Source organism: Carica papaya, chromosome 9, assembly GCF_054855325.1.
Source record: "Carica papaya isolate Zhongbai chromosome 9, ASM5485532v1, whole genome shotgun sequence".
In the NCBI taxonomy this organism is placed as follows: domain Eukaryota; kingdom Viridiplantae; phylum Streptophyta; class Magnoliopsida; order Brassicales; family Caricaceae; genus Carica; species Carica papaya.
Window position 1 is genome coordinate 33,872,588 of NC_142317.1, and position 27,252 is coordinate 33,899,839.

Genomic DNA, 27,252 nt, shown 5'->3' on the forward strand with positions numbered 1-27,252 from the left:
ACTACATCGTTGCTTTTTCCACAAAACTGAAAGATCTGACTCAAAATTTGTAATGTAATTATAGAAGGTTTTTCTTTTTTGAGTAGACTAATATGAGACGGTTAATTATAAAATTGTCAAGTTTATTTATCAGTAATAATCCATTTAAAACCCCCTAGCGGAGTTGTTCTTGTGCTGGTGACAAATGCTAAGTATGGTCCATTTTAAAATCTCACGGATCTTCAGAATTTGTGGTATGGTATGAATTCTTATATGTTATGCCCTCATGTTGAAATCACGGGATGACCAAATTCTTTTTGAAAAATGGGTTTATTTCGTAACTTTTCTATCTTCTTTTATACCTTTCCAGGAACTCCAGTCAATGAACATTGTCCCTCGGTTAAAACTTGCCGAAGCATGATCCGACAGCAATCTCAGGCTTATCAACTAAACAAGGGATCTTCTCTGGCTCTCCCAGGATATTAATTTCTAAACGTACGCATTTATTTGCAGTATTACACCGAAAATGACTGACAACCATCTCAGCCTTTTAAGAGAGGAAAAAGATTGCGGAACCTCAGTTAGAAGAGACGAAGGTGACTGCTATTCTTAAGTCTTCTTTTGACTCTTCAGTTTTCTCAGATTTTATATGTTCGAAAAATAGGAAGAACGAGGTTAGTCTGATTCAGTAATAATCCATTTATAATCACTGATTCAGGTTTGAATTTGTATAACATATAATTCCCAAATGTGTGTGCTGTGAGGGACTCCATCAACACACCCTCTCCTATAACCTATCGTATGCCTTTAGGTTACATATCCTTTGCATACTTAGCTGTGTATTTCTATATATGCATGTAAATTATGTTGGTTCAAAGGTTAAAGTGATGGAAGTTTTGGGTAAACCAAGATGCCTTCCAAGCTCAAGTTATCACGTATTTGGAAAAATAAAATGAATAATCGAATTAACAAGACCGTACTAAGATATACGAACACACACACACACACACATATATATAAGTCAATCTGTCGCATTAAGATGAGTATAAGATTAAAATCAGAGAATCCGAAGTTGAGAATCAATTTGTTATTTTTATATTTTTTTAAAAAAATATATAAAAATAAATATATGCATGTATATATATATATATATATATATATAATTTTTGATTAGTCTGTTAGATCATCGGTTGATCACTCTAATAAAAAATCCAATCGAGAATAATCGTTTATAATATTAACAGTTCATCTTCGACATTAATCATGTTCTAATCAGAGTCATTTTTAAAGTTCTCTCATTAGGTTATTCGGTCTCCCCTCTCTCCTTCATTCCCCCTCTGAGAGGTTAAGGAATAATAATCACATTACCGCAATATAATCTATGATTTCCTCCGGGAGGGCTTATCGGATTATAAGAGCTTCAGTTCTATATAATTTTTTTTCTCTCTCAGACCTTAGGATTATAGCAATCGAAAAGGTCATCCCTCTATTTCATTCCTGTACAAACTTAGAAATGGCCGAAATGATAAAAATTAACTTTGCTAAAATACACTTACGAAGATTTTAAAAATGTCTCTGAAGTTTTTGTACAAGTACAGTACCCTTTTCTTTTGGTATCTTGTGAGTATATATTTCACTTTTTATTTCAATATATATATATATATATATGTACATAGAGTATTTTTTTCCCATATATTCTCCATAATGCTTGGTTTTGAAAATAAAAAAATAAGAACAATAATTTTTCATCCTAAGATTTTACAGTTCCTTAGAATTCAATATTTAACCAACCCTTGAATCTTAAAACGAATCGAATCAAATATTTGATTAAAATTAACAGCAAGTTGTACAACTGATATAAATTCATGAAGATTCCATTTTTTTTTTCCAGTTCTTGGCAGAAACTGTCAAAATTGATTGGGAGATAAACCCACCCCAGTAACTTCATTAATCTGAGGCATCCTGCTCCCTCTTTGAATCCTTCTTTCCAATCTCTGGTCTTCTCAAAGCTGAGCAACCACACAAACAAAACCAACCTTCATTTAAAACGAATTCTTTGAACTAAAGGAAATACAATCAAGTTTCTCAAAACCATAACATACACACACACACACACACATATATATATATATATATATATCATGCAGTCAATAGCTCATGAAACAGATTGATCGAGCTTCTTGCTAGTTTAAAGCTCCTTTGCTTTCACATGCTGAATAGGGGGATAAGATAACAGATTTTGATCTTCTAATATCTACAACGAATTCTTTGAACTAAAGGAGACACGATCAAGTTTCTCAAAACCATAACATATACACATATACATATATCGTGCAATCAATATCTCACGAAACAGATTGAGCTTTTCTTTTTGAAATAAAAATATGACGTATATATTAACATCGTTCCAAAAAAAGAGGTAACACCCATGTACATAGACTTTATAGAAATGTTAGCGTATCTATAACATTCCCAAAATTCTCATCACTAATAATGTCATGCCCCAACAAAATAGACATGAAACAAATTGAACTTCTTGCTAGTTTGAAGCTCCTTTGCTTTCACATGCTGAATAGGGATAACAGATTTTGATCTTCTAATATTTTGTGAACTATATTTCTCAATGATTTATATATACTTTGTTGGAACACTAATTTTTTAAGAGAAGAATCTATAAAGGTAATAGTAAATAGTAAATGAGTAGTAAAAATATTCAAATTGTTAAAAAAGACGAGAGTATTTCAAACTTTAAATCAAAATATGTCTACCGTTGCTTATTTGATCTTTATAATCTTAAGCATCGTTTCAATCAATCCGTTGAAAATTGATGAGACAGGCCCAGGACATGCAAGAACAGTCAGTTATCTAATTAATTTTACCTTTTCCCCCTCTCATACTATATTATACGAACTAACTCAAATCACCTAGAGCTTTGATAATTAAAACACTTTGCTTGAACCAATGCCACACTCACTATCCCTCAACACAAGCTCACTTTAGAGAGCTTCACAAGTAACTACTGCCTACAAACATTTGTAGACCATTATTATAAAAGCTTAAAAGCTACCTGAATTTTAACTTTTTTTATTAATTGTCAAATACTTTAGCAAAGAAATTTTAAGCTCTTGAAAGTTTATAAACTCTCTTTGACAAAATTTTAACCAAGTCAAACACCATCTACATGAGAATTCAGTTTTAAAAACTGGAAAGCCAGATCCATTTATTATATTAAAGATGGTATGAAACACCAAGGGGCTGCCAAACATGGATATGAAATTATTGAACAGTCAAAATCTAAGGGTTAACCGCATCTTACAAAAAAACTCCCACTACACCTAGAACTGGAGGCATGCAAGCATACTCTATACCAAGAAAAAGTCTCCAATTTCCAAACTATGCAAAACATTACCATTGTTTTCAACCCAACCACTCTGCTTACGAGGTAAAAATCCTTTCCCATGCCCACAATTCATCTTCAATAAAGCCACCAACACTAACTCAATCAATCCCAAACTTGAGCTTGAATTGAACCATCTTACCAAACCCCAGCAGAATCATGCTCAAAGAATCACAAACATAAGCATATAAGAAACAAATTGACTTCGTGTTTTACATTTTTCTTGTTAGCTGAATTTAAAGCACCCTGAAGTTTAGATCAGCTATTTCCCAATCGATACTGTCGATATCAACCATGGAAGGAACAAGGAAAGTAGGATTCTTGATTTCCATCTCTATCCCACCATTCCCACAAGGTTCTCTTTCCCAAGATTCTATAAATTGAAAGTTTAGTTGCAATATACCAACTTCTTGAAAAAATAATTTCAACAAAATACCCATCAGCCAAAAAAACAGATGGATGGAAATAAGGACCAGCAAAGGCTGCTTAGTATCAAGAAAATATACACACGATATGGCTACCATTATGTGAATAATATGATCAAACAAATCTGCCAAACAAGCAGAGTATCACCACAGTCTAGACCAAATGTAACTTGGTCATCACACTTTGTGGAATTCGGGTAAAGAACTAGGATGCATTATCCAATAAATGAGATGTATGCATATTTCTAGCTATAAAAATCGAAAACATTAATAATTTAAAGGAAGAAACAAAAACAACAGCAAGAAAGTAGGCATGATACTCACATTTAAGAGATGAGCCAGCAAGACAAGTCAGCCTTGATTTTGTATTAGCCTCGGCCAAAGGACTTGCCTTCTCTTTCGCAGCCATACGAACATCCCAGACACGTATAACTCCATCTGATGATGCAGAAGACACCAAATATGGGTCCTCAGCAGCACCGTCATTGTCCTTCCTAGTCAAAACAACAATACCTTTAATGCGAGCAGAGTGTGCATCCTCGATGGAATATACAACCTTCCCACTGTTTGTGTCCCATGCTGTAATGCTACGATCCTCACCACCAACGAACAAAACTCCATTCTGTCAAAATATGATGAAAGTTCAGAAATAAAAAAGTGCAAATTGAAAAAAGGCATGATATCTTTCAAATACTTTGGCCCCAGGCCCTAACCACAAAGGATTCACCATTAGATGAGTTGGGAGATGCATATTGATGTCTCAAATCAATCTGGATTTTTCACAAAGACTGAAGAAAACAGGCATGCTCCAAAATTAAATGAGCAATTTGCAAAACTTGCTCGTAAAAGAACTACAACATGAACCACTGATAAATATAAATTGAGGACCAGTAGTACTTCTCAAAAAAAAAAGGGGACTAGTAGTAGAACTGGAAAGAGGATTCACCAAAAATGGAGGCAGAAAAAACGATTCTGACAACTGTTCCCCGTTATACATAGGTGAATCTTACCCTCTAGAAAAATGTTAAATAACTCCCTTTCCACCACTAAAACTTCCCCGATGGAGAAGCAAGCATAATTACCTTGGCCAACAAGTCTTATGATTCAAGTGCTAAAACAGTTTATTGGCAGTTTGACGTGTACTTGAGTTGCTTTCTTGCTTGAACAACTAAAGGGTTTTTCAGAATTAATAATGACACATTCTTGCCCTAAGAAAAAAAAGACCTTGCAATTGAAAAACATAACACGAGCAATTGGAATGAAGGAAACTCAAACATAAACAAATAGAAGACAACATATGAAACTAAACTAACCTCACCCGGCGCAGCACAAAGAATACGCTTCTGATTCTGATTCTCCATCTCACAAACCAACTTTGCATCCTCCGCCTGATGAACTCCAACTTTCGCATCAGTAACCATGAAAAACCTCTCCCCACTCAAATCAAACTTCACCAAGCTGGCCTCTTTCCCCAACCTACAACAATAACTCCTTTTCCCCCTCACCAAATTCAACAAAGCGAAGCACTCATCACGCGAGACAGTCAACGCCAACTTCCCGGAAGGATGTACCGCCAAGTCACTGATTCCCTTTTTATGCGGCTTAAACGACTTCAGAAGAACAAATGGGTCAGCATCAAAGATGGAAACGGAGCCATCGGCAGAAGCGGAGAGGAGATTACGAGGGAAGGAGAGTGACGGCGGAGTGAAGAACGAGAGTGAAGTGATGGAAGCTGTGTGGTTGTGGTCGAGGAGCGTGCCGAGGGAAGAGGCGGAGGAAAGGTCGTAGAGATGGATGGCGTCATCGGCGCCGCCGGAAGCGGCAGCGGGGCCGGAGCAGGCGACGGTTGTGATGGGGGAGAGGTGAGATGGGTAGGAGAAGAGTGGGGAGAGAGTTAGGGTTTGGTTTTCTGGGTTGTGTTTGAGAGATTTGAGCTTGAAACCCCAGATGAATCTCTCGTAGCTGCCTGCAATTAGACTCATGAAGAAGAAGATGATGATGATGATGATTCTTTGGCTTCCTGATTGATTGATTAAATGTTAAAAAACTGAAACTTTATTTTTCTTTTGAATTCTCAGACGGCGGAAACCTAATTGTTAAAAACTCAGACTTGGTGCGTTTGAGCTTTCAAAATATTATTAAAATATATATTAATTAAAAATAATTTAATAAAAAAACTATTTAATATTTAATAAAATAATTATAAAAAACATTACACCTTTTATTTCATAAAATAATTTTGGATGCTGAAATTATTAAAAATTATATTAATAAAAATAAGATAAAAAAAGAAAAATTAATTAAAATAAATTTAAAAAGTAAATTACTTTAAAATTAATAAAAATAATTAAAATTTATTTAATATTTTAAAAAATAATTATAAAAAATATTATTATTTAAAAAAAAAAAATTGAAGTCGTATATTTGTTGAAAATTATTAAAAATTTTATAAAAAAGAATAAGATAAAAATAAAAAATTGTAATATTTGGTTAAAATAATTTAAAAAATAATGAAAATATTGAATTTAAATTATTAAGTGTACATTATTATTATTATTATTGTATTTTATATTATATATAATATATAATTATATACAAATTTCTAAAATATAAGAAAATATAAAAATTATTTTAATAATTATAATCATTTTTAAAATATATATATATATATATATATATATATATAAAAGTGGTTTGTCACAGCTTCTATATTTCCACCATTGCTATGCAGAAGTTCGCCGTGTATAGGATCTTCGGGGAGGAGGAAAACCTTTTGCCAACTTCCAGAGAAGACAGAAGCACTGTAATGGGCGAAGATCAAGGGCGGCTTCCTTTCACTTCTTCTGTTCCTCCTCCTCAGCAATCCTCCGAGCAAGTCGATCCTCCTCCTCATCCTCCCGCTTTTGATCCAAGTCGAAGTAACTTTCTCTTTCTCTTTCTCTTTCTCTTTCTCTTTGTACGCTCACCGTTTTCCTTTAGTTGCTGCTTAGGGTTTTGGTTCTTCTGGTTTTGATTTCGTCCTCTACTTGCTTTCAAATTTTCAGACGTTAAATTTCCTGAGAATGGATTTGATACTCAAAATATGAGCCTAATCTTTTATTTGCAAACAGAGGAATGCTGCAATGTGATTTCTAGTGAGAAACCAACGCTGTAAAACTGTTGATTATCGTCCAACGGAATGGCATGGTGATTCAACTTTTTAGTGCAGTTTGTTTCTTTCCATATGACCCAAAAATTAGAAATAGGGATAAGATTTTAGAGTTTTTTGTTCCTCAATTTACAAACCTTTTAGCCCTTGTGCTCCCAAAGATCTTCTGCAATTGAACTGGAACTGCTAAAGACTAGTTGCAGGTTGAGAACAATAATCCCACGGCCTTCTACAGTTATTTACCCAGATGATTACCTAGCTCACCTCAGGCACGATGCTTAAGAATCCTAGGTTTGACTCCTGGTTATTTTTCTGTTCTCCGTCTTAGCTTTTAAGTGGCGTAGCTAACTATCCGTAACTTTTTCCGAAATTTTTACGTAGCGAGATCATTCTAATTTGTAGACCATCATAACTTTATTGTGTCATGGGAGGATTTTGAATGTTTTCTTGACAATGTAAGTAAGCTTGCAGTGATTGTCTTCAATGTTTCTTAACGTTTGTATGTTGGTCTTGAAGTGATTGGCATTATCAAAAGGAAGGCGTTGATAAAAGAGTTAGCCGCTGCATACCACACAGAATGCCTCGCGTACTGTCAAGAACTTTTGGAACTCCAAAAGAAAAGAGAAGAGGTTAGGATGATGCTCTTTATCTATGTATTCTATTTGTCTTAAAAAAGAATTTTGAACGATAATCTGTGACTTGATATGCATCAGTTAAAAAATTGTCTTCCAAATTTCTATTTGTCATGGGAAAACTATGTTTATCGATCTTTGGATCATTCATCAAGGTTCCACAAGTTAGAAGTGTAACTCGCTGCTTTTCAGTTGTGGAAGATTTGGAGTGCTTTTTTCTAACGGAAAACACGGGAAAAACGTAATTTGCTTTCTAGTTTAACATGTGGTGGAAGAGTAGTTTTCTACAACCGAACTTTCTACCTTGTAATGAACCTTTATTACAATTATTTTGCTCGGAAAATCTTCTAGAACAGACACCCAACTTTCCACAATTAAGTTTAGCAAATTGCCACAACACTCATAACTTGAAGAACCTTAATGAAACAGTTCAAACTTTCGTAATTTGACTAATCACATGATATTCCATATTTATTCTTTCTTTGGAGCAGTTGGTAGCAGATCTTAGGGTAATAAGAAAGATTTTAGCTTAAATACTACTGTAGTTTCCTTCCTGTTCAGTTTATCATGATTCAAGCTCTCGTCTTCTTTTATCAAAATCTCGTTGTAATATTAAATTGTTTATCGAAGGATAGACATAGTTTTTGGATACAGATAGATAAGTGCGTATATTGATGTTGCAGTTATAAGAAGACATCAAATGTAATATATACATTTCTAGTAAGCCAATTACAAAACAAGAATTAATTTAGATTACTTCCACCAAGAAACCTGAACTGGTCATTTCTTTTTCTTTTCTGTTTCCTAAGAGGAGAAAAATGCAGAATGAATTAGATATAAGGGATTTGGAGACTTTAAAGCACTCCAGTGGCAGAGAACAGGATTTGCTTTCAATTAATAAGAAAACCGATTTTTCCAATGTATAAACTAAAATTTCCAAGTGCTTTTGCTACTCTAACCTTCAGAAAACAAAATCAGGAATGCCATATTTTCATCTGAGGTCATCTGAGCTATCCTATATGGTATAACTAGATTAAAAGTTGTCACTAATTGGATTTTGATGTCTGATTAAAAAGCTACACATCAATATAAGCCAATAGTGTAGCTTCTTTCAATTTTTCTTTGAGAAAATTAGCCTGTGCTGTTGTGTTTTACTGGTAAGAATTCTTAGAATCCTGTAAATATTTGGCTTTTGCATTTGCGACACAAGAGGAAGGACTTGGTTCCTCTTGCACTGAGAAACTATCAGTGGGATAATTGCACGTTCAGATTGTACATTCTTGTCGTATTTGTTACATATACACTCAGACCTGCAGAAACTCAGTCTCAATAATGGGTTTTATAAGCTTATGTACTTATTTTTTTTATTTTTGGTAAACAAAAAGGTGAATTTCCAACTTAGAAGTGTTTTCGAAACATTTGCAGCCTTTCTTGGATGCGAAGACTTCAGAAGATGTGAGGAAGGAGACAATGAAGCCTCCCAAACGCCTAAAGAAGACGCGGTGAGCATGTTATAGGAGTTCGTATGTCAAGAACGAACCATATTCACTGTGGTTTGCTGTTTTATCCCTGTGCAAAAGTTCTGACTAGGCTCTTGGAAAGATGAAAAGAAGACTGAACTGACTTGGACACACGTGCTGTTGTATCTATTACTGTGAAGCATGAAAATTGTTCAAGTGCAGTCTTGTATAATATAGTCTCTTTAACTTGTTAGATAAATTCATAGTTTCTGCTTCCAGCAAGAAAAAGGGCAGATGCAAAACATTGTTGGGATTTAGAATATTCTACAAAAATATGTAACTACAAAAATACGATTGTTGTTATATACACTTTAAATTTACCTGAGAAAGTAAATTGGTGAAATTCATTGCCGTCGTGTTCTTTGAAAAAGAACTTAAACCCGATCCTCTTCGCCTTTTCTTGGCTTGGTGCATCAGATTCATTCCTAGGCTGCTCCATCAGGTCTAGTTTCCCTTTCAAGTATTCAGTTTCCACTTCTGATTTCTGTTAAGCGTCTAGCTGCTCTTCTAACTCAACTATCTTACTGAGAGCCTCTTCTTTCTCCATCTGAGAAGAGAGAAAAATAAGGATGTATTGTGATTCTGGCAATAGCCAATACAGTAAAATATGTGTATATAAATATATATAAACTATAGGAACTAATCAAGTTCCATCAGGGGGCATTACTGTTTGTCAACTAGCAACTTCAACTCATATATATATATATATATATATCTGAGAAGAGAGAAAAATAAGGATGTATTGTGATTCTGGCAATAGCCAATACAGTAAAATATGTGTATATAAATATATATAAACTATAGGAACTAATCAAGTTCCATCAGGGGGCATTACTGTTTGTCAACTAGCAACTTCAACTCATATATATATATATATATATATATCTCAGAAGATTTGAAAGACCTCTACATATCTAAACTGCATGTAGAAGATGCAGCTCATACACATGAACTTAAAAAAAAAAAAACTAACTAAAAAAAATCATGAAATAAAAAATGATATAACTGCCTCTATCATACATAACCCTAATGTTTATAATATATTGTGTGTATATATATATATATATGTATATGCAGCTGATAAATGCTTCCTCTAAGTCTACCAAATAGATGCATCATATGATGAATTTCAGCATAATTGAGAAGAAAAAGTCATCACTATGTTCTTTCTTTCTTAGGAAATTAAGAGAGCTACTATCATTATATATAAAATATGTATATTAACATATACACTAAGTTTAGAATACATGAACTTCGTTTGCTAATGGATACACTTTAACTGAGTTAAGAGATGAATCGTTACAAGATAATAACAATGAACTACACAAAGTTATATAGCATGGAAACAAAATATTTTAAATTTCATCAGATTTAATAAAATCTTAAAATATAATCTCAATTCAGTTGAAATTGTCTCAGATTTAATTTTTCAATTTTTTTCATTATTATCATTTTATATCCGTAATAGTACGAAAAACTCTAAATTGTTCAAGAATAATAACTTAGATTTTTTCGACTATTTGTTTTAAAATTAGTCAGTTCTATTTCTTGATGAGAAAATAGTTATAACTCAATAGTAAAGTGTCACCTTAATATGATAAAAATCATTAGTAAGAATTGAAATTCATTCTATATTTTATTGTTTAAACGCAATATATATTTTATTCTATTGATGAAAAATCGATATTTCTATCAAAATATAAATTTATATATTTAAATATATAATTTATTTTTATTTAATAATTTTTTTAAGTAACTAATTAAAATATGAATAAATATAACAAAAAAAAAACATAAACCGAAAAAATCCATCAGACTTTTTAAAAATTATAACTTGTAATCTACGTTTCCATCTTACTTGGACTACAAGTAGATGTTATTTGAAATCGATTCAAGTGATAAAAAATAAATAATTCTTCCCTCTGAATCATTAAAAATTAGAAACAAGAATCACATTCTTCCAAATATTTGACTTTTAAACGGAACATAAACTTGTTCAAAAAGACAATATTTATTCTATAATGAAAATATTTATTTTATAATGACTAGACTCTAGAACGGAAGGATTCGAAACTCCAAATAGCGGGAATGTAAATTTCTCGAAGAATCCTAAAAATTTACATAACAAAAAAAAAATGAAAAGAGGTCGTTATGCTCCCAAGTAAATAAAATTTCCTCCTTGCATGTTTATAAGAGATAAAATAGGTGATAACATTTGGAGAACCCTTCTATTGTACATTTCAGATGACCAAAAGTTTTTTCAAAGACACATAACTGTTTCCTATTTCATGTAGAAATCTCTTCAGAGTTCTCACTAGCTATTCACCATTCCCTGTAACTACTACATGTCAGCCATATATAAAACAACTATGCTCAGATATTCATGAACGAATTGCTAAAACTATAAATACTTCATGCCAGAAGGCAAGAAGTGAGCTCCCGTTCTGCTTTACCTGATGCCAATATCCTTCGCCATAAGCTGCTCCAGCCAGTAGTATTGCCTTCCATAATTCTTTCAGTAGTGGGTCCCATTTCGTAAACAAAGCTCACAGATTCCGATAATCGATTGAGTAAATTCATCAAAGCTATCACTTCATTTCGTTGCAACTCTAGCTGTACATCAAAACAAAGCCTTCATTGTGAAAACATCATCACTGAAGTGAAAATCACAGAAAAATAAAGTTGGCTAATTCAATAACAGTGACATGCAAATAACTGATATCATGAGCTTACTCAGAATACGAACTTCCACAAATGCTTATTACATTTCCCCACATATCAAATCTTCAAGTTCAAAATATAGACTAAGAAGAGATACTTACACTGTGACCCAAATCTTCCCCACCATTTTCGGAGAAAAGGATTTTTAATGCCGTACCAAGACCAAGAACCTGAAGCTTTCCCCAAAGTCGACATTTCTCACAACCCACACAGTCCATGATTGTGCTGCAATGCATGATATTAGGGAATTTGATGTTATTTTGGGCTTACATGCCAGCAGAGAATCAAAGAGAATATGTGTGTGTGTGTGTGAGAGAGAGAGAGAGAGAGAGAGGCATAACAATTGTCAATCTCTCCTAGAAAGACCAAAATTGAATAAAATAACAACACTTAGTGATGGGCATCTTTTGGGCATAACCTAATGTTTCTGAATTGTTTTTGTATTTTCTGTTTCAATTCTGGTCCACTTTCGCCTTTCCACAACTTAGCTTCATCAAATGGTACTGGACATGCAGCTTGCAGTTCTGAGTTATGAAGAAGCTGTTTCATTAAGGATTGTGTATTGAGGTCCTCAATGGGGTTACCAGTTTCATACTCGGCCTGTTCCAAGTAATTAGTTGCCTAGAATAAACAAGGAGATCGTATCATGATTAGAAATTTTAACTAAACTTTCTTAGGCTTGTCTTGCCAAAGAAAAGAAAAGTTCCATGAACATAACAAATGAAAGAACTAACCTTTGTCACAGCCCGGAGAACAAAGAGAAAAGTGAAGTACAAATTTCTGACACGATCTGGATATCTTAAGACACGATCATACATTAGTGTCAGATTTCGACCCCACTGAAATAATTGGAAAACAGAGACTGTCAGATTTTTCATTATTTTAATTATGAAAATGATAAATATCATAGGAATCGTAAAAAGAACAATGCTTTGCCCACAGAATGCCAAAATTTCCCATCTCTCACTGATATGCCACTGCCAGATATTTGAAAATTGTTTCACAAAGAGATTCAGCCAGACCAATGACTCTAAAGTAGTGATGAAAAGTCATTTTCATAAGTTAGGATATGAATTATAAAATCTAATGGTCTAACCATTGAAATACAAGCTGGAAGACTTAGAAGGGCAAGGTTTTTTATTTGCCTAGCAATAAAGGTTGTGAATGCCACTATGCCATTGCTATGTATGAAGTGAATGGAATTTGAGATACCGTGTGAAATTTCAACATATATTATCAAAAACAAAGCATTCAGCAGATGAACAAACATCTGTACCAAGTTTTTAGCTTCATCAAGTAGATAGTCAGAAGCTATGTGTATAGAAATAGAAGAATGGAGACCCGATATCAATTTGTACAAGATTCTTTCCTCTTGGCATAATTCATCAGATGGATCTGCACAACAGGATGAAAATCTACATGGATTAGAAATTACATTAGATATCTTATCTCTGAAAGAAACTTACATTTTTAACAACTGCATCATGAATAAATCTTTAAAAGCATTTAGACCAAACAAGCTTACAGAAGAGATGGTATAATAAATTTCAAAAACTGACAGGCAGTTTGCATTAAGTAAAAACAAGCAAGACTAAGTGGCATTCTGATCGCAAGAGCCAAGTAATATCTTTAAAGAAAAAGAATTACATTTCGGACAGTTCTCTGAATAAACAGCATCCCATATCCTTCTGGCTGATGGACCACTATACCCAGTATACCGCTCTGGGTTAAGCTGAAGATTTACATATGTCATTTGATCTGCAAAAGAAAATTCACAAAAAAATTTCGAATTTATTTTGGCTTTCCAAAAAATACAGTTCATAAAATATATATTGTCTCATTTTAAGAGATGAAATTCAAAACGATGAATGTTCTTGGCAAAGTTGATTCATTACAAGAGTTAATACATCCACTATTCATATAACAGCAACTACTGTGAAAACAAATATGATATTAGAAAGAAAAGCAATAACAATAGCACAATAGTTATAACAAGATACTAAGTCAGAAAAAAATTATTGAACAAATAGGAAAGAATATGCATTAGATTCACCAGAAACAGAATCAAATGTACCATTATCTGTCTCATCATCATATGTCCAGGGATTGTCCGTTTCTGTCCAGCCCCTAAAAGCTTTGCTTTCTAGGGTACGGTCAACAGCTGCTTGCGGTTTTCCTTCTTGACACACAGGATCATCTGATGGAAAAGGTTTCTTAAAGGATTCAGGAAATTCGCTTTCTTGGCATTCACAAACACTGCAATCCCTCAATCGGCACATACCATCATCTGGCCAGAAAGGGCAGTCACACCACAACTTAACCTATTGCCAAAAAGAACAAACAAGGATTCAGTGAGAAAACAAATATCATCAAAACCTTATGAAAAGAAATAATTACCCATAAGATTAGGCATCATAAATTCTATCAAGTAATGTTACACATTCTTCCTATTTCAAAAAAAAGAAAATGTTTATACATTCTTTCACAAGTGAGAGCAAGAAGTTTCACAACATCATAGCAATAATTCAAGATGGTTTTACGTATGCCTTCCGTTAAATAGCATTTCTAGATCTAATAAACAAGCTCATAATTGGAGTTAAATCGACATAGAAAGAGAATGGAAAAAAAAATTCTATAATAAGAGTGAGATGAGAAAACACAGACACCCATGTTCTCTAATATTCTACTTCCAGGCAATGAATCACAAGCAAACCTTGAAGTAGCGAAAAAATGGGGTTTTAACAATATCTTGAAGCATTGGATGCAACACTTCCTTATTAAGTCGGTTGACAGTCTCGTAATCACAACGACAATCCTCCACTATCCCGATGTACTTTTGTTTTCCCTGCACAAATATGATCTATTCAGCGAGAATTGAAACTAAACTATACAATCTTCAGCATTTCCCCATAGTTCGATTGCAAAAAAGAATAAGCAAGGGAAAGTAAGAAAACGAAAAGACTACACGGAAATAGTTTCAGTTGATTCATGCAAAACGATGAAATTTTGTTACCAAATAGAAAAATCTATAAATTGCATTTAGAACTCAATAATTTAGCAAGTTTACAAGTTCGGGAGTCTCATCTGTCACTTCCAGACCTTTCATCGAGGCGAAATTATCGAACTGAGCACTCAGACAATTACTATCGGTTTTCCTTGTTTTCCTCCACTTTCTCAACAACTAAACAAAGAATGCCGAGCAAGAAAACCATACCTGATCCAAGTGACAGGACTTGTCAGATCGTCCAAAGAGAGGTATCCTCTGCGTATTACAAGCAGTCATAGCGATTGCGATAAGGAGCGAGAGAAACGCGCCAAACACCCAACCCCATCGCTTTTTCTCACTTCTCTTCTCCTTATTATCCCTAACCTCCGTTTCCGCCATTCACAAAACAATGCCTAGAAGCCCCTACAACACTTCGTTTGGTTCTTCCTTAGAAAATTCTCAACACAGAGAAAAAACTATGCTCGAATTACTTAAATTCGTTACAAGAAAAAGAGAAATTAATAGAGTAGGATCTCTAAAAGGAAAATTTACCTAGAAATTGAAGATTATAGAAAGAGAAGCCGAAATTAATAAGAAAATTCCTTATATTGATCATCCTGTTGATGGTTTCTGGTTTCCTGCGTTCCATTTCAAACTTTGAAACAGTGGGCATGTCAACAAGAACACAAATCCATTGGCGGAGGCCGGAGAAATCAGACGGTGACTGGAAACCTCCTTTTCGGTGGGCTGACTTTCGGGGCTCGGCCACTTAAGAGTATTGTATTTAATTAATTATATTAGAAAATAATAATAAATATTAAAAATAAAAAAATAAACTAATATAATTATTTAGGTGATACTATTTTTTATAAATTAATCTAAAATTTTATATTATTTTAAAATATTTATTTTTAATTAATTATATTCAATAAATTTAGACACAAAAATTATAATTTGTAATTTTTAAAAAAAAAATTATACTTCAATCTCAAATTTCATTTAAAACACATATTTTGAAATTTTTTTAAAACGATAATTTTTTTTTTACTGTTATTTCTACTAAAAATCAGGTAACTTTTTAATAGAGTACTTCTAATAAATATCAAGGTTTGTAAAGTAAACATGTATTTAATAATAAACTGTATGTTCTCTTAGATGATTACTACTTTCATCAATCTCTTAAGAAATGTGAATTTGGGTTTCGGACCGTGCACGTCTTATTATAAGATAATAAATGAAGAAAGATATGTAATTATAAAATTATATTTAGTAAAATTTACATCTTCAATTCTAACTAGCCCTACAAAATGTATGCATATGGTTATGAAGAAAAAAATATAGTATGAAAACGGTGTAAGAAAAACGAACACCTTATTTATTTCAGTACTAGTGACTGTAGCGTTTTAAGATTTGTTAGGTTATAGAACGTCATTAGATGTCAGATATATTTCTTAAGATCATATTTGTATCACTTGTAGTTACTAATTTGATCATCTATTGATTGACAAAAGTAAAGAAGAATCAAACAATGAATAGAATACATGTTAAATACAAAAATTGTAAATTACACGTGAGGTATGAAAATTCAAATATATATATGTATATATAGGTTCACAGTTTCTATTTTTTAAAAATAAAAAATTATTTTTTATATAAAAAATAAACGATAAGCAAGATAATTGTTTTAATAGTTAATTATATTTTTTAAAAAATTTGTGCCTCGGAGCTAAATCATGTTTTGGTCCAGTAATTGATATTGGGGTTAAAGATTTATAACAAAGTTTTCATCGTATCATTTTGAAAAAAAAAAATTCGATTTCACTAAACTTGTAATGCACTTCTAAAGTGGTAAACTCTAAGTTTTAAACTCGTGAGTTTCAGATAGAAGAAAATTTTTTAATTATTATAACATCTTATTGTTGTTATAACATATAAATAGTAGTCCAATATTGTAAGAAATTCATGTTATTTTTAATAATCAGTAGAATATAACATAGTGAATCAACATTCACTTTTCCTCTAGAATTCTTAGTCTACTTCTTTATGGAATTCACTTTTTTGACTGGATTTCTTACGTGATTGTAATACTAGATTTGAGATAAGTCTTAGTCTAAGAAAGTATATTATGTCTAAACCCAGTTAAAAATGTCTCGTTATAGGCTTAACGAAAGTTTAAGAATATAGAATTTAGTTCTAAATTAGAAGTTAATAGATAAGAAATTAATTTTAGTTATCTCGTTCAAAGGTATGTTATATTGCTTTGACCTTAACTAGTATCGTATAGTATCTTAGTCACTAAAAACATAACATATTGTTTTATTTTAGCTATTGAAAATAAAAGTAACGGTTGTAGATTATTAAGGCCCGGACCAAAATGTTTGTATTATTTACTTAAAAAAATTGTTACGTATAGTTTTATCTATTTTTTTTAGAATTTTTAATGTATATATATATATATATGATATTTTTAGATAAATCATTCACATTAACTTAGATATTCACTATCTGTACCAATAGTTATGATGTTATTACATATTTACATTATCTGTAACAACCTCGAAAATTTAAAAAGAAATGTATGTATTTATTCTAAGTGTGGAAACGAAATAAAATAGATTATAATTAACATCCCTTACATAATAATTAAAACGTATTAAAGATATGAAAGAATAAACTAACTGAAGGAAATACTATGAATGAATACTATAAGAAAAACTAATAAATCTTTAGGCTTATACTCGCCGTATTCCTGCGGAACGAGTTCGTGAACCAAGTCCTCCTAATCTGAAATAGTTAAGTAAAGAATGAGCTACACTAACCTAGTAAAGATGTCACACTATCTCACTGTCACAGTAGTAAAGGTTGGTAGAAAACAAAAACAACCAATTGAGCATAATTCATAACAAATTCATTTATCAATAATAAAATCTTTTACTGTCCACTTACCTCGGTGAGATTCATGAAAACAACTTATGAAACAATAACATTATAAACATCATAAGATTATGCATACTCTGTAACATAACACATATCATACTTTTGTATTTTAATCATCATGCAACAAATTTCCTCTTTTATCAGCCTACTAGTATCCATGGGGATCCATAAGGGTCCCCGCTACACGTGAACCATTCACCTTGATTTCAGGGCCGTCCCCATACCTTGTCCGGTATGAGCGTCAAAACCATAAATCTCAATACCCCGTCTGGTATGAGGGTGAAGCGGGCCGGCCCCATACCCTATCCGGTATGAGTGCCAAAACATTTAAAGTCTCTATACCCCGTCTGATATGAGAGACTACGTTCCCAGTAGGGTCCCCTATGGACCCGATCCGTCCACAATCTCTCAGGATATCTAACGAGACTGTTGACTTATCTGTTCATAAATTCACATACTATCCTTATTTTTCTTAGTTTCAATTACCCAATCAACATGAATACATAAACTAGTAACGCACACCAAATAAGGCAACACAACATCGTGTTCACAATAATTCAAACCATAATAGATTAAACAGTGATTCATGCATACGTAACCACAAAATAAACAATCAAATACTATACTGCATTTAGACTGTAAAATACATCAAACAGGAACAGACCGACAAATACATCAGGTTCAGGCCTTATTAGCAATCTTAATTAATTATACATATCTATTAATTCATAAAATACCGTTTAATCATTTATTAAACTTTAATGACGTGATAGGAAATAGGGTGAGGGATCCTTACTTATTTCGGAGTCTGAAATCGGGTTCACACTGCTCCTACGGACAGTCTCTAGATTCCCTGAATTTTTTCTCCGAAAAGTAAAACACACTTCTGGTACCTGCACATGTCCCCACCCCAAATCAGACCCAGGGCCTATTAGGCCAATTTTGGAATTCCAGCAACGGCGCAGCCGCCCATGGCGGCAATCCGCCTCGGGTTGGCTGTTTCTAGCTGTTTTCAGCCGAATTCGGCCAAACTTGCATTGGTTCCTGTGATAAAACACCCCTAGGGCCCTTGGTGGACCAAAAAATTCTAAAAAACCGAGACTTACCGGCGGCAAAGCTCTCGAGTGCGGCGGCTCCTCCGGTGCGAGTCGCAATTTGGTGTTTTGCTCCGGTCAACCTGTAGAGGAAGGGACGGTGGTCACTGTGGTGTAAAAATTACATCGAACGGGAATCGGGAAGGGCCTCATCGGAGGTAAAAACCGAGAAAACCTGCGGCGGCGGCGGCGCTGGGCTTCAGCGGTGTTTTTCGTCCAATTGGCCGGTGGTTTTGCTTCGATTTGGCCACATGGAGGTTCAACATCGAAAACTGAGCCAATGGGAGAAATTTTACCTCGTTTGGTAGCCGAAAAATCCTCCGATGCAGCGACGGGTGGCGGCGGCCGGTTCCTCCGGTGGCTGGGTCGTCTTCTCAAGCGAGGGCTCTGGTGGTTAGGGTTTGGGTTTGAGTGTGGGTGAGGTTATTTATAATCTTTTTCTTTTAATCTGAGCCGTCCATCATGATTTAATCTGGACCGTCCGATCGCAATTAAATTAGAAATAAATCTGGGCCGTCCGTGCGTGATTCAATCTGGGTCGTCCGCACGTGTGAGATTTAGGCCGTCCATGCGCGCTTTTGATCTAGGCCTTCCATGCTCGCGGGAACGGATCTGGGTCGTCCGATCGCACACACGCAGATCATCCACGTGTCTTTGTCCCGCGTGGCTTCTCACGTCAGCGTCCCTGCCACGCGGCGTGTCCTGGTTGGCCGGGGCTGCTGACGTGGCGTAATTTTTCTAAATTACGTTTTGACCCCCGGTTTTCGATTTTATTTTCGAAAACACATTCAGAATCCAAATTTTCACCCATTTTTCTCAAACTCAATTTCAATTAAATACAAAAAATAATTTTACCCCATTTTATCATTATTATTATTTTTATTTCTATTAAATTAAATTAAATTAAAACTTTATAAATTAATTATTAAAATAAAATAAAATCAAATAAAATTCTAATAATAATAAAATAAAAAGTTTTGGGTGTTACATTATCAATAAGTTATTTGAAATCTACCTAAACTAAGTACCATACTCGAGTTTAGGAATGCCCTCATAATCCAACAACGTGATCAAAACCTATGAACATGTCATGTAAGTCGTAAACTTAAGCCTAATAACATACTTCATATTGTTTATTTCAGTCCATCACCATGAATAAGAAAATATATGCTACTGGAAATGATATGCATCCGATCTCTTATGGATTTTCAACAAAAGGGTAAAAAGATAAAGATACTATTTAATTATATTGCCCTATCGAGATCAAGAACATGTTATACATAGATTGTCCGAACATGCCCAAAGGTCAATAACATGCTCCGAATTTAAACATGCAACATACTTCACAATCGCTCGATCAGAGTCGTATATTTCAATTCGGTTTCAAATTGCTCATAATCAAAAACTAATTATTTCAAAAATAGGAGAAAATAAAATAAAACAAAAACAAAAATAAGAAGAAAAAAAATATTTAAGAAAGATAAAATTTGATTAGCAGCAAAAAAAAAAAAAAAAAAATTGGATTTTGATGGAGAGAAGTTGAATTTCCAGGAGATATGTATATAAATATATATATATATATATGTACGTAGCTTCTTCATGAGTCATGCAAAGCAGAAAGTTGCAGGCTTTTACAGAGCACGATCTTTGACCCATAAATTTCATTTCAAAAATCAACAGACACTGACGGCGTATGTCTGTCTCCAAGGAAGCCGCGACAAAAAAGAAACAGATTCTGTGATTAGCTGTGCAGCAAACGACGGCGTTTCTGTCCTTCTTTGTCGGTTTGTCGACATAACAGCCGTTTACTAATGAGTGAAACGTCGTCAAATACAAACATGCCTTTTCTGTTTTGCCCCTTCATGTTCAAACAACCTGCCTGCACAAAACAACATGCGTCTAAACCCACCAATTCATATATATATATATATATATATACACACACACACACATATATATATACATATATATACACACATATACTTTTTAAAATATACTACTACCACTTTTTAAGTTTTAAATCAAATCATGTTTATTAATTTGTACACATATTTTCTCCTATCTTTATTCTAGTTTTACCTCTTGAAGAAAAACCCACCAATTCATATATATATATATATACACATATATATACATATATACACACACATATACTTTTTAAAATAAACTACTACCACTTTTTAAGTTTTAAATCAAATCATGTTCATTAATTTGTACACATATTTTCTCCTATCTAGTTTTATCTCTTGAAGAAAAACCCACCAATTCATATATATATATATATACACACATATATATACATATATATACACACACATATACTTTTTAAAATAAACTACTACCACTTTTTAAGTTTTAAATCAAATCATGTTTATTAATTTGTACACATATTTTCTTCCATCTTTATTCTAGTTTTACCTCTTGAGTTTTCTTCATAATATATTGTCTCAATTTCATTCATAATTCTCTAACAACTTAAATTTTTCTCATTTTGTGAAAAAAAAATATTTTCTCTCTCGTAGCGTATATATGTATATATACATTTTGAATAAATTTTACAGGTAAAATTAATTTATTCTAAACAGAATCTCGTATTGTATTTTATTTATTATTTAAGAAAATGTATATATTCGAAATAGAAATCAGTGTTAATGAAATAAAGTTAGACAGATTGTAAGTTTGAGAGAGAACTTACATCTTAGTAAATATTTACATATTACTTTATACATGTATCATTAGTATAATAATGTAGGCATAACGGTAGTTTCAGCACGTGAAAGCTATGTATTTGAGGAGGTTAGGTGTATGAAATACTCACTCAACTTTTTGGGTGATTGTAGAACGATATTTTAAAAGATATGGATGTTTTAGAAGGATTTGCATATTGAAATAAAAGTTTCAGAGTGATTCAACCTAACTAGTTCGCATGAAAGTGAAACTAGATATTAGGTTAGTTTCACGGTGAGGTTTGTCTCTTTGGGTGCTACTAGAACATTACGTGACATTAGGTGGGTGAAGGTAAGGGAATTGTGTAAACCATCGAAGGATCTTGATTAATAGTAAGGGATTTTAATGACTTCTTAGTGGGAATCGAAGGATAGGGTCAATCATTCATACAATGTAGTGATGTCTAATAGTTCATTCGTGATTTATGGATTAGAAAAAATAAACGATATTTGGAGAACATTTACTTGATCAAACATAAAATAGGATGATCATCGTAGGATGGAGAGGATTTTTAAGGAATGTTCACCAAATTGGTTTAAAAGTATTTTTAAGACCTCAGATACTAAATTATTGAAAGAGTGAACTCAAATCGTAATACGATATTAGTTTAATTTTTAAAAAGAGATATAATAACCCACAAACTATTTTATCTAGTGTTAGAGGATACGGTTAGGTCTTGAAGACTTCGAGAATATTTGTTCAAGGCATAAGAAAAGGTTGGTAGTTATATATTTAGAAGTGCTCGTGAGCATTACCGGGACAAATGAAAAAAAAATTAAGAGTGGAACACATTTAAAATATTAGGAGAAGTGGTACAACAAAAAGATTTGTCGATGCGGATAAAATCATAGATAAATATACGAGAATATCATGTAGAAAAAAGTTGTTTCAGTATCAGAATTTAAAGTGACGTAACTTAATTAATTGAACAAAAACACTAATTATTAAAAACTAAGAGTAAAACTAAATTAAATACAAATAGCAAATCAAAAAAAGAATTCGACTTGATTATATAGAAAATTTAAGAGACCTATAAAGATCAACACGAGATAAAAACAAATGAGCCGAGTTCGATTTTTTGTCGTTTAACCATAGAAAAAAAACTTTTAAATTTTTTATAAATAAAATAGTTTGACTGGAGTTGACCAATTTTTGTAAGTAAAGAATTTACCAACATCTACTTCTATTACTTATATGGTATATATAAGATATTATATATAACTCAGTGGTGGCCATACTATAAAAACCACTGTTGTGTCACATTTGCAAAAAAAAAAAACAGTTGCAGTCCTGGTTGGTTTCCCCTCTCTCCACTGCACCAATGATTTTCCTTTGACCTAAAAGATCCTCTCCTCCAACTTCTCATATCTTCATCTCTCTCTGAAGATATACATATACATATATATATATATATATCTTCATCACTCTCTCTCTCTCTCTCTCTCTCTCTCTCTGTGTAGTTATATAATGCAGGTGTCCAAGAAATCAGCAGGAATGAAAATGGAGAGCAGGGTGGCGATCAAAAACGACGTCGTCGCAACGCCGTCGACGATGAAGCGGATGGAAACTACGTACGAGCTAGTCCGGCAGCTCGCGGCGGAGAACGCGGTGGTGGTTTTCAGCACGAGCGGATGCTGCATGTGCACGGTGGCTAAGCGTCTGCTCTTCGGCCTCGGCGTCGGACCAACCATCATCGAGCTCGATCACCACGTCGCCGGCTCCGACATCCACAGTCTCCTCTTTCACCTCGCTGCCGACGGCCAGCAGACGGTGCCGGCGATCTTTGTGGGTGGTAAATTCCTCGGCGGAGTCCAGACGCTCATGGCTTGCCATATTAATGGGTCCTTAGTACCTCTCCTAAAAGACGCCGGTGCACTTTGGCTCTGATACACTACATAGATATATATAGATATATATATCAGTCTTCAGTCAGGCAGTGTCTGGGTTTGAGAATAAGCATGTAGGTGGTGTACAGAGTAGATCCTGTATCGGCTAACTGAGATTATTACATGGATTAACAATCGAACACTTTTTTTCTCGTATTACCGATTATACTTCGAACTGTTTCATCGGAACAGGATCTGTTTGTCTGTCGTTGACTTCTTAATTGATGACACGGATATATTTTTTAATTTCAATAATTAACTTTTAATTTTAATAATTCGATATTTTATTTTTTTTATCCGGTTGAAGTCAATTAAAAAAATTATTAATCTAATATTTTATTTTATTTTTATCTACTACTTATTATTAAAGTCAATTAAAAAAATATTTAAAATAATAAAAAAAATACATTATTAAGGATGTATAGATAACTTTTAATTAAGGATATATTTAGATATAACAAATTCTAATTTACCCATAAATACTAAAATAATATTTAATAATAATAATAATAATAATATTCAAATAAGTTATTGTGGAAATGATGAAGAAAAAGAAAATTTTAATTATTAAAGTAGTTTTTTTTTAATAATTATTACTATTTTGTACTTTAAAGTTATTTAAGTTAATTATTAAGATTTGTTTAAACATTATAATTATTAGAAATTAAGAATTTTTTTTGTTGGTTTTATTGTATATTATCTCTTTTTATATTTGTTCTTTTGATTCTAATTCTAGTGAATATATTTGGTTCATTCTACTTCTCTTTACATTTTCCACCTTCATCTCCAATTTGTTGATAATTTTTAGTTTCTCACCCAAATTTTCTAATTTTTAAATCATAAATTAGTTAAAAAATAATGATTTATTATTGAAAATACAAATATATATATATTATTTCATAATTATCTTTGTGCTACAAATCTCTATACTCTTCCATTTCTCACCAAAATTTTCTTCATTTCTAAAGTTACTATAAAGAAAGTTAGTCGAATTGTTGAACGTTTTGCAAATCAACGTTCTCTAAGAATATGATCCAATATCAAATAACTTTAGTTTATAATTTATTTCTTTATATGATTCAATCTCTAAGAACAAAGAAAGTCACAAAGCTTTTTGTCATCACCAACCTTCAATTTCCTCTCTCTCCCTCTCAACCAATGCGCTTTTCATTTTCTCCAAATCCCTCTCCATGGCTCACAACTGTCTCTAGTTTTATACCAAAAATCTAGAAAACCCAAGCTTTCTTGCATTGTTTTCACTCTCGTTGCCACACGTCTCTTCTTTCTCCTGTTGCTCCCGTTATTCTCGTGTTCAACCTTGATATCGTTGCAACAAAATCCTAAAGCTTCTTTTAGTCTTCGCCATTGTGGTGCAGTCCATCTATTCGTGTGTATTGTTATTGCCAAATTTTCCTTTTGCATTCTTGACTCCAGTTCCTTCTTTTTCTTCTTAAAGCTTCTATGTTGTCTTCTTCATGTTCTGTGTTGAAGAACAACGAATTGATTTGCTCTAAGATAGTGACAACTTGGAGAAACAGAAAGATGGATATAAGTAATAATGAGTTCTTTAACTGGGTTTAAGTTAATGAATAGCCTTAAATAAACACCAAAAAGATAATTTTGAAAAGGTGTAAACGCCTAAAAACATGTCTTAACCCTCTTGCATACCCTGTAATGTCAAAAAAATTATTAATGTAATTATATATTAGACTAAATTAAATTAATTATTTTTAATTTTTATAAAAAGATCTAACTAATAAAAACGTAATATTTACTTTTTTATCTCAAGTATGTGTTAGACATTTTTTTGAAAAACATGTTTTAATGACTTCTTTTATTTAATAGACGAAACAACCTTAAACTTTTATCTAGTTCGACCCACGATGCAAATATAGTTAAAAAAAAATTGTCGAAATTAGTGGAAGGAGCATTCAACTCAGTTATACCAAAATGAACATTAAAAGCCATATTTGCTAACATAACTACTTATCTATCTTCACAATTCTTAAAAAAATTATCAAAAGTACGAAATATTTAAAACTTAGTTTTAAAATACATTTTAGACCCTCTAGCATAGTCAATAATTTTATTATAAAAGTATAATAAACTAGAATAAATTATTATATTATTTTAATTTTTATATAAGGGTCCATAGCTCAGTGGTAGAGCATTTGACTGCAGATCAAGAGGTCACCAGTTCGAACCTGGTTGGGCCCTTTAACTTTTATTCTTTCATAAGTAAACTAATAAAGAAATTATTATATTTGTTTTTTTTTCCAAATATGTCATGAATTTTTTCGTATAGAAAATATTAATATTTGAAAAAATTTAACTTTTATTATTCTAACTCAATTCATACTGCAAATATTATTTTTAAAAAATGACTTATCGATATCAACAAGAGGAACAATTCGAACCTGGTTGGGCCCTTTAACTTTTATTCTTTCATAAGTAAACTAATAAAAAAATTATTATATTTGCTTTTTTTTTTCCAACTATGTCATGGGTTTTTTCTAATAGAAAATATTAATATTTGAAAAAACTTAACTTTTATTATTCTAACTCAATTCATACTGCAAATATTATTTTTAAAAAATGACTTATCAATATCAACAAGAGGAACAGTTCGAACCTGGTTGGGCCCTTTAACTTTTATTCTTTCATAAGTAAACTAATAAAAAAATTATTATATTTGCTTTTTTTTCCAAATATGTTTTGGGTTTGTTCGTAAAGAACATATTTTAATAATATCTTCTATTTAATATTTGAAAAAACTTAACTTTTATTGTTCTAACTCTATTCATACTGCAAATATTTTTTTAAAAAAATAACTTGTCGATATCAACAAGAGGAACATTCAACTCAATCATGCTAAGATAAACATCAAAACTCACATTTACTAGTACGACTGCTTATCTATCTTCATAAATTTTCAAGTGATGAAGCATCAAGATAGGAAAAGCTTGAACATGCTCTTCAAAATCTTTAAAAATTTGATATTCTTTATAATCTCTTTTAAAAAAAAATTGAAAGTTAACCAAATTTATAGGTGTCTCATAATCGCAAAGGTAAAAGATTTATCGATATCAACAAGAGGAACATTCAACTCAATCATGCTAAGATAAACATCAAAACTCATATTTACTAGTACGACTGCTTATCTATCTTCATAAATTTCCAAGTAACGAAGCATCAAGATAGGAAAAGCTTGAACATGCTTTTCAAAATCTTTAAAAATTTGATATTCTTTATAATCTCTTTAAAAAAATTGAAAGCTAACCAAATTTATAGGTGTCTCATAATCGCAAAAGTAAAAGATAAAAAAAAATCATCTCAAAAATATTTTTTTTTATGCAATCACCATAAATATGAACCACTTTAATAATAATAAAAGATATAACAAATTTGTTGAAAAGAAGTTATTCAACATCATTTTTATGAACTGAAAGAATTTAATAAGAGACAATATCTTTTGAGTTGTAATTGGTAATTCAAAATTAAAAAGATTTTAAGTTTTTTATCTTTTAGCATAGAGAAAGCATTAGTTCTACTTTTAAATTTACTTTTGGTTCTAACACACTGTACAGTAAATTCGAATATTAAACCACCTCTGATATATTCTTTAAAATATTATATTTAAATAGTACAGTATGATCTATAAAAAAAATCACATAAAATGATCAAATAACAAAATATTCACAATGATTTCTAAGACAAATTTTTGTTGCTAAACGTAAATTTTCTTGCAATGTAGAAGATTCCATGGTATTAATCTTAGGTCAGGCACCTCCTACCCACGA

The 27,252-nt window shown here is 32.2% G+C and overlaps 4 protein-coding genes and 1 non-coding gene across 10 annotated transcripts in view; 3 read left to right on the plus strand and 2 right to left on the minus strand.

Annotated features, from left to right (window-relative positions):
- Positions 1 to 884, plus strand: part of NRPC2 (nuclear RNA polymerase C2) — a 42,254-nt gene extending 41,370 nt beyond the window's left edge. For both annotated transcript variants that reach the window (XM_088210662.1, XM_088210663.1), the window contains exon 39: positions 350 to 884. In XM_088210662.1, coding sequence (XP_088066788.1) covers positions 350 to 400 — 51 coding nt within the window. In that variant the 3' untranslated portion in view covers positions 401 to 884. The remainder of the gene's footprint in view (positions 1 to 349) is intronic.
- An 821-nt stretch (positions 885 to 1,705) lies between these two features.
- Positions 1,706 to 5,930, minus strand: LOC110819758 (Transducin/WD40 repeat-like superfamily protein). The gene is made up of 3 exons (XM_088210816.1): positions 5,115 to 5,930; positions 4,126 to 4,423; positions 1,706 to 1,988 (listed from the first exon to the last, which is right to left on the minus strand). Exons 1-3 carry the CDS (start codon positions 5,781 to 5,783, stop codon positions 1,927 to 1,929), a joined length of 1,029 nt encoding a protein of 342 aa, XP_088066942.1. The 5' UTR covers positions 5,784 to 5,930; the 3' UTR covers positions 1,706 to 1,926.
- A 567-nt stretch (positions 5,931 to 6,497) lies between these two features.
- LOC110819676 (uncharacterized) lies at positions 6,498 to 9,452 on the plus strand. The gene is made up of 3 exons (XM_022048951.2): positions 6,498 to 6,719; positions 7,466 to 7,578; positions 9,007 to 9,452. Exons 1-3 carry the CDS (start codon positions 6,527 to 6,529, stop codon positions 9,085 to 9,087), a joined length of 387 nt encoding a protein of 128 aa, XP_021904643.1. The 5' UTR covers positions 6,498 to 6,526; the 3' UTR covers positions 9,088 to 9,452.
- Positions 9,453 to 9,555: 103 nt separating this feature from the next.
- On the minus strand, positions 9,556 to 15,580 carry ERO2 (endoplasmic reticulum oxidoreductins 2). Of its 5 annotated transcripts, none has more exons than XM_088210814.1 (10): positions 15,037 to 15,579; positions 14,536 to 14,667; positions 13,897 to 14,143; positions 13,470 to 13,580; positions 13,099 to 13,217; positions 12,557 to 12,661; positions 12,241 to 12,443; positions 11,924 to 12,047; positions 11,555 to 11,714; positions 9,556 to 9,648 (listed from the first exon to the last, which is right to left on the minus strand). In XM_088210814.1, the coding sequence occupies exons 1-10, from the start codon at positions 15,205 to 15,207 to the stop codon at positions 9,623 to 9,625; spliced, it is 1,398 nt and encodes a 465-aa protein (XP_088066940.1). In that variant the 5' UTR covers positions 15,208 to 15,579; the 3' UTR covers positions 9,556 to 9,622. The 5 variants fall into 5 exon arrangements, with proteins under 5 accessions (XP_088066940.1, XP_088066939.1, XP_088066938.1 ...); XM_088210813.1 differs by lacking the exon at positions 9,556 to 9,648 and having other exon boundaries at positions 11,251 to 11,714; positions 15,037 to 15,231; positions 15,361 to 15,580; XM_088210812.1 differs by lacking the exon at positions 9,556 to 9,648 and having other exon boundaries at positions 11,251 to 11,714; positions 15,037 to 15,239; positions 15,361 to 15,580.
- A 10,017-nt stretch (positions 15,581 to 25,597) lies between these two features.
- TRNAC-GCA (transfer RNA cysteine (anticodon GCA)) lies at positions 25,598 to 25,669 on the plus strand. The gene has a single exon. It is a non-coding gene; the product is annotated as a tRNA-Cys (tRNA).
- Positions 25,670 to 27,252: the final 1,583 nt, after the last annotated feature.